Source organism: Triticum aestivum, chromosome 3A (assembly GCF_018294505.1).
Source record: "Triticum aestivum cultivar Chinese Spring chromosome 3A, IWGSC CS RefSeq v2.1, whole genome shotgun sequence".
NCBI classification, from domain to species: domain Eukaryota; kingdom Viridiplantae; phylum Streptophyta; class Magnoliopsida; order Poales; family Poaceae; genus Triticum; species Triticum aestivum.
The window spans coordinates 242,779,650-242,787,635 of record NC_057800.1 but is presented as its reverse complement, the minus strand read 5'-3'; the positions used below and the strand labels follow the sequence as shown (position 1 = coordinate 242,787,635).

General features: G+C 38.7%; 1 protein-coding gene across 1 annotated transcript; it reads right to left on the bottom strand.

The window, feature by feature from the left end:
* Positions 1 to 245: 245 nt before the first annotated feature.
* On the bottom strand, positions 246 to 7,687 carry LOC123061103 (crossover junction endonuclease MUS81). Its single transcript, XM_044484029.1, has 10 exons — positions 7,215 to 7,687; positions 6,074 to 6,171; positions 5,841 to 5,971; positions 5,126 to 5,268; positions 4,214 to 4,271; positions 3,040 to 3,198; positions 1,612 to 1,691; positions 1,198 to 1,432; positions 1,013 to 1,099; positions 246 to 795 (listed from the first exon to the last, which is right to left on the bottom strand). The coding sequence occupies exons 1-10, from the start codon at positions 7,412 to 7,414 to the stop codon at positions 691 to 693; spliced, it is 1,296 nt and encodes a 431-aa protein (XP_044339964.1). The 5' UTR covers positions 7,415 to 7,687; the 3' UTR covers positions 246 to 690.
* Between the last annotated feature and the right edge of the window lie 299 nt (positions 7,688 to 7,986).

Sequence of the window (7,986 nt, the reverse complement as noted above, 5' to 3'; positions counted from 1 at the left end):
TTAAGTCTTTAAAACGTCTTATATTTATGAACAGAGTGAGTACCTATCAACTATCTTAAAAGACTGATGTATAGGAAGATGAGATATAACATACTTAACACTCGTATCCAACAATTGTCATATTTACTGGTAAACGGAAATATGTTTCCAACTAAAAAAAACAAGCTTTCTTATGACACAAATAACACACTGAGTCGTTCTTCTTGGTCTTCTATTGATTTGCACAAGCCACACAGGGCAATCCCAGATTCAAATTCTCTTATCATCTCGGAGGCTTCCATTCAAACTTGTTTCAAATAACACAAAACAATGCATAGTAGAAGACACTTAATACATTTTGTTTCGACACTTAATAATACTCCCTCCGCCACACAATATAAGACATTTTTGCAAGCTAACATAGCCAGCTCATTGCACGGCATGCAGGTCTACTACAACAGGGAGGTAACCACCGGATCAGGAGGTTTTTAGGTGATGAAACTTCCAGCGCCCCAAGGCACCACGGCACAGAAATAACCGTCTTAATTTACCTTCGGAACATGCAAGTTATTATGCGACGACAGCTCCAGGAACAATGGAGCTTCATCACAAGAGCTGGCGCCAAAATCATCGAGATGGTGACAAAAGGCCGGTTGAACCAAGTCAAGTCAGGAAGGAGCCCATATAGGTAACTAGGTAAGGAATAATATTTCACCCTTCACCCCAGACAAGCTTGAAGATATTTCTGCTAGCCCCCGTGTTTACCATCTTGCTCTTCATGTTCAGCATCTTCTCTTGGGCAGGGGTATCACCATCCTTATAAACATTACAGGAACAAGTTTTAGTTCAAACACCAAGTTATAAACCATCTAGCAGCAATAGAAGCAATATTAGTACCCTTTCCTTTGGCTGGGCATTCTGAATACTGAGTTCAACAAAGTGTTGCAAGTATTAATTTTAAAAAATACAGCTAACTAACCATGATGAACATCGTAAGAGACTTAAATTTAAAGGGGAAAGGAGGACTGCTCACAAGCATGGAGTACGCCCGAGCAAGTGAGACAAGAGTAGGGTAGAGCTCTATAACTGCAACTGCAGTTTCTTCTGTCACCTGTGGTACCTGCATTAATTGCCAAGAAATTGATGGAATAAATCTTGCACCAAATTAGGCCACCAAATGAATTGGCAGTATTTATTGGGTGAAGGTTGACTGGATACCTGCATAAGTTGTAGAGCGAATATGTCGCTCACAGTTAACTTCTTGGGGTCACAACACTTCTTCACAAACTCGTCATAAGTTAAGCAAACTCGACAAGTGTTAGCACCGATTGAGAAATTTGTGCTGTAGTAATCAATTATCGAGAGTGTCAGGTGGCCGTATGTGTTTTCAGTATCAGAATATCCAGTGGTTCTCTGAACATCAAATCCTTCAAGAATCTCAGTGGTGAAGCAGCTGAAATTTAAAGACACGGAACAGTTTAAAGGGTATACACCTGATTACCCCAGGTATCAAATTTATTAACTGACCACTAGATGTATTATTATCAAGGAGGAGAGCACTAAAAGTTTCACACCAAAAAAGTCTATGTAGGGATAATTTGATCACCAAGGTTACATGAGCAGTATACATACGCTGTTTTGATGCTCTCTGATGCGCCTAAAGGGTTTGGATCACCTTCAACCAGATATATCAGCTTCCTTAGTCCACATTTCTACAAGATACAAGAAACGGAAGCATCATATGATATTGTTGCTAAATACATAAAATATGCTAGCGGAAGTTAGTAACCCACTAAGCTATCTCCTGTGAAACCATAAACATGGACAAAGAGTACAATGTCTGGGAAAAAATATCAAGGGATAAAACTTAAATCTCACTGCCCAAGAGGGCTCGCCTACTTATGCCATTGAATTCTGGATAAAAAATAAGTATGAATGAACAGAGGTAAATTTCATGAGCTACATATATTTTAGTACAACTATCAGAAAGTTACACATCTTAGTTTGCATTTCACAGAACTATACGTAATTTTAACATTTTGATAAACCACACATCTGTTGAATCCTGTTAAATGAAATAGTCTGGACATACGGGACCAAAGTCTAGTGCAACTGAAAATGTAGGGCCTGCCTGTTTAGAAGCAAAAATATTTGTTGATTTGTGGAATGTGTAGATTCATAATATATATCAAAACATATGTAAGTTTGAAGATATTGAATTTGAACTAACATTACACGACAGCACCTTACATACTGTAAACTTGCAGTACACATACAGGTCCCTAAGTTTTAATTCGGTAAGAATTTAATTTGGAATTATACATATATTAAATACAACATTTTGTAGTTTTTGCTGTTGTTTTGACTAATTTCAAAAGTGCATTTTATCAAAACTGACAGAAGACTGATATTTCACCAGATAATACAACATTTGGCGGCTGACTAGTGGGTCCTGCATGTCAATTACACTGACCACCTCATATCAACAAGAAGTGATGGATGTGGTGGGCCTTATTAAATATTATAGCAAAGTATGTACAGTGATGTGAAACGCAAACTTCTTTTTTAGCTATTACGAAATCTGTGTGCTTGATGAAATTTACTCCTAAGACTAGACTAAACGCAAACATCTGGTCACTATGGGCAAAGCATGTGGACACACAAGACAGGCCAACGACACAACTTCTTGAAGTGAAACACTTGTCCTATTCAGCATTTCTTAACGATGTAAACTGTAGGATAGAAATACAGAGCATATAAAACAAACATAGTTTAGACTTTAGACAACGCTGGTACACATTCACTGCGAGTTACGTTCAACCATCTGTCACATTATAGAAGCCTCCACGACTATGCTGCCCGACAAACTAATGATTTAAACATCAAATTTTGACCTGGTCACTAGCTCATGGACAAAACAATGTTTTAGGTTGGTACAATCACTGACTGGGATTACACAAGAAAACTAGAGTCTTAAGACACTAAGTGGAAGTATAAGAACAGGGGAAGTTAACATGAGATTATAATAATGACAATAGTTAATACTAGTTCAGATGGTACCTTTAGCCTTAATTTCTGATCTTTGTACCTGCTGTCTCTAATTGAGCTAACCAAATCTGTTACACTTTTCCTTTCAACAATGAAATCAAGAACATACTCCGTATGAGATCTTCTATGACGAGCAATCCAAATACCATCTCCAACAGGCAGGCGTTTTATCTGGATGACATGATTCAAACAGATTCATCAACACCACTTTCTCTGGCACAGATAACATGAACAGTTCAATCCATGCATAAAATCTTCAGTCATCATTTTTAGTTCGCTTGAAATGAAGACAAGATCCACGTCTCATGAACATTTTATGTTAAATTCGTTACAGTAGTACATTTATACTATTACCCAGCATATATTGAATGTTTAAAGTATATAAGCAGAATCTGACAAGTTGGCAGATTGTGTCCAATTTGATACGAGGCAATAATGCTATATGTGCCATTCCACTGAATACATGCAAACAAACACTGGGCAGCAAGTATCAGGACAGTGGGGGCAAGAGACCATATATATTAGCCAAGCAATCTAGCAGTATGAGAAAATATCAGATATCCCCTCTCCTCACAACAGAAATGACATTTTGTGCATAGTCTGCAAAGTGCCACTCTTGAGACTTGACATGAGTTTCCAACTCTGCGTTCATAGTACTTTACATGCTAACCCTGATTCAAACAGATTCATCACCCTATGTTCTTAGTACTTTACATGCTAACCCTGTGTTTGGGCATAGACTTCACACATGCATCTGCTCAAGTGATGATATGTTTGAATCATTGATTCTGTCAACCCTGTGTTCATAGTACTTTACATGCAATTCAAATTTAACATAAGAGACGCCCATCCAAGCAGCATTTTGCATTAGCTGTGGGCTAGCAGAAGAAATCAGATGCCCCGTTCGTGCTCACATAACAGAAAAGGTACCCTAACATTTCTTCTCTAGACTTCTCTAATTGACAGGGCAGCATAATGTAATATGTCTCATCAAATCATCATCGATTCAGTTTAGACTTTAAGGACATGCTGATGCAGTGCCAATCATATTTAGCAGCGACGTTTAGTGATCTGAGATGTGTAAAAAGAGACAAAGATGATGCCCAAACTAGAACAAATGAACTTAGCATTAGGAACATGAATACTGTTAGTAAGGCAAGCCCACACAAGTCTGAATCTGACCAACCTCTACAGGTACATGAAACTTCGAATGTATGTTACCAACAACTCTTTTGCCACGGGATCTGCACAAAAATGTAACAATCATGAGAGCAAAATTCTGATATACAATTAAAAGAAAGACCGAATAACATGAAACTCTTGTGCAGCAGGTGTGGTGGGGGGTAAGCTTCAAGCAAATGGCAATGTATGCAAAATCGGACTGCAACTACATGTGAGCCAACGAACATAGTAGCTTATAACTATTCATGAAAACTAAGGAAGTCATTATGTAGTTCTGGAACAAAAATGAAACTACTTCCAGAGAAAAGGCTCAGTTCAATTCATTTTGGTGGTTTGATATTTCTATAAAACGACCAAGGGCAACCATGATCGACTTACTTTCTTGAATTATAAACTGAATATGTATCTGAAATACGGCGCATAGAACATAAAGGATAGAAACTAAATGAAACAAACATTAACAGAAAAGGGTTAAATTCAAATTAACAGAAGATACTATGTAATCAAATTGTCTCCAAATTCAGGAAAAGAGCAACATTAAGCAAGTGGCAACCATTAGCTTGTTTTAACAGGAAAAAAATTCTAAGGAACAGAATGACATAGCTCATCTTCCAACTCATAAGTAAAGAGAGAACAAAGACATATGCTACAAATGCTCAAATTATCACCCCTAAAAGACCAGGGACCAATCACATCGTTCAAAACTTTGAAACTTGCATCAAGGTAGCAACATTCATTGTGTTAAGTAACCTCCAATGTCGTACTGGTTTGAACAAGTTTGGAGAATGTGCAGCAAAGGCCATACAGTTTTGAGTATTACACATACAGTAAGACAAACTTATAATCCCACTTAAAGATCAAATATATCTATAACACAAGATATATTAATTCTTGAGTAAGACATAATCTTACGAACCCAAAAATTTCACGATCATCCAATATCAACACCACTTCATAAGCTTCAAGAAACTTTTCATTGGATAGACGAGGTGGCATAGCTAGTATAGAATTGCCCATACCACCAGTGTCCTTGTCTAGCATAGTGAATTCAGCAGAACCCTGGTAGTGGAAAAGAAATAATAGCATTAAGTTCTACTCCATAAAGAAATAGAAGAGTGTTTATATCACTAAAGTAGTGATCTAAACGCTCTTATATTTCTTTACAGAGGGAGTATTTGAAAATAAACAAGGAAATTAACTTCTTCTCTATATCGTGTCACATTATTAAACATTAGCAATATGGTGATTGGTGAGGCTGCAAAATCTGATTGGGGTATGTAAGTGATAGATGCTATATCAAACATTTCGAATTTTGCACAACACACACCATGTTAGTAAAGCCTTGCTCCACACTAAATATTAAACCCTTAGTTTTATGTGAAACAATGAGACAGGAAAGTGAATTAGTAAGATTGAAGAGATGGGAAAGTGAATTAGTAAGGTTGAAGACTATAAAACTCAAAAACTTCACCGGAAGAATATGAAAATAAAAGCATATGATTGCATTCATCTTCGTAGCTAACCATTTAGACAAAAACAGTCATTTAATTTTTATAGCTAAAATAATATTTTTGATATGGAAGGAAGAAAAATGAAAACTGTAAAAACAATGTTGGTCGAGGTAGACGTACGGTAGTTTGAACTTCAGAACTGTAACTGAGCTGCTCTTGACTGGTCAACTGTATCAGTTCTTGGGATGCCATAGAAGCAGAATTGCTGCAAACAAGTTCAGGACTATGCTCTGGTCTTTTTATTTTCTTCCCTGCGGAAATGAACAGTGATGTGTAAGATTCAGCAGACAAAATCTTTTAGCCATCCCTATGCCAAATGTGGGTGTTAAAAGATCAAGCATGAAAAAAGTTACCCTTTTCCCCTTTCTCTTTACATTTTGGAGGAGATAAATCCGGGCTGGACGCTGGAAAGGACTCTTTTATGAGACGGATGACCCATGGTCCAACACCCCTGACAATAATAAGAGAACATCAATACACTAATACCTTAAGATGCAATGCTAATTTATTGCAGTACTTAGTTATAAAAGAGACAAAATAAATGTATAGTTTCAGTGCAGCATAGTGGAATCAGAGGAACCAAATGACATTACCTTTCCTAAAAAAATTAACTCACTACAAAAAATAAAGTCTTACCAATGGACAACTTTATTAGGAAGAAAAAATAGCATGTATAAGAAGCAATGGCTAAGATTGAACTAATTAAAACAGTGCAAAATTAATGAACAATTTTCTGCGATCCAAGCACAAACAGACACGTCATAGTGAAAAGTTCTGGCATGTCCATCTCCCAATTCAACTCACGAAATAATGTCCAAAGTATCCAGATGAACCCGAACTAGTGAAGACCCATACTGTTACAGCACTTGTCTAATTGTACAACTTAAAAGTAATTACAATTTTGGGTTGTAACCCAGAACCAAATCCCGATGTACTATACATATTAACATATCCAGCTAAGTCACATCCAAAGTATCGCCAAAAGACCTAACACCCAATGAAGAACATCTTAGGTTCAGGAGAGCTACTCTGCAGGAGATGAACCGACAGTGTGCAGAGGTAATGGGCATTGCTGGTTTGCTCTGGTTATACAATCAGTTTCGCCACACACATTGCAACAAACTTATGCCTTACCGCAGAATGAACTGAAATATGCAAACTAAAATTGATGTTACCGTGGGCTCATGGATGATCAGATCGGTTCACCACAGCTCAGATCTCTGTACTTAAATAGTTTTCATCAAACCAAAATCAAAATTTTGATGTTAACACAACAAATTATCTGCACGCCAACATCACAAACCGGTCCATTCGTCTTAAAGCATTCGAAAATAAACCTGATTTTCCGTCTACTTATATGGAACAAAAGCGCGAGACATTACTACACAAACCAAAGCGACAAACCGCAGTCGGTCAAACCCTAGCTTTAATGCGACTTTTACCCCCAAGAACGAAAACCGAACAAACAGCGGAGAGGAATGGAAAGATGGGTACTTGATCTTGAGCAGGTCCTTGAGGGTCCGGATGGGCTCCTTGGCGGCGCAGACGTTGCGGTAGGCGTTGGAGAGCGTGAGACTCAGGTTGTCTGGGATGTCTTTTTCCAGCATCGACCGGTGCTTCTCCAGGAGGAGGCGCGCAACCTCCTCGTTGTCGGGGAGATGCACCGCGCGCTGCTTCGGCATCGCCGGAGCCATCTGCCAGGATTTAGGGTGAGGTAAGGGGAGATCTTTGAGGTGGAGGGGGAATTGCCGGATTGGGGCTTAGGCTTGGGGTTTCGACGCGAGTGAGCACTTGGAATCCTGGCCCGTCGAGTGGACAATGGCTGGGGTTGTGGCGGCGCCGCCGCGTGGGCAATGTCAGGATCTGAAATTCAAATTGGGTTTGGGGGCTTTTCGTCGGGAGGTTAACGGCTAAGTACGTCGGTAGAGACAATCCGGGATGATTGAGGCTTGGTCTCCAGTCTGAACTGGGAATTCGCTGAACTGATACTTAGGCTTTGGTTCAGATTCAGCTTTTATTGAATCTGAACCAAAAGGCGAACCCAGCAAAATCCGATTCCAGAAATCCGTTGTCAAAATCTGAACCAAAAGCGGAAGCAGCTTAGGACATGCTTTCCAAAATCTGATTCCGCTGCGGGCCAAAATCTAAAAAAGTTGCATCAGCTGGTTTGCCAAATGACCTACATCTTTTTCACACCAGATTTTCCACGGCTGTTTTTCCATAGCAGATTCTTCACAGCTACTTTTAGAAATCCACAGCCGAACCA

Bases quoted from the DNA above. Each gene is read 5' to 3' on its own strand.
- LOC123061103 (XM_044484029.1), bottom strand. From the start codon at position 7,414: ATGGCTCCGGCGATGCCGAAGCAGCGCGCGGTGCATCTCCCCGACAAC. The intron at 4,272-5,125 runs GTTCGTAAGATT...ATTTTTGTGCAG, and splicing joins GATGATCGTGAAATTTTTGG to ATCCCGTGGCAAAAGAGTTG. The intron at 1,100-1,197 runs GTATCCAGTCAA...CAATTAATGCAG, and splicing joins TCGCTCTACAACTTATGCAG to GTACCACAGGTGACAGAAGA.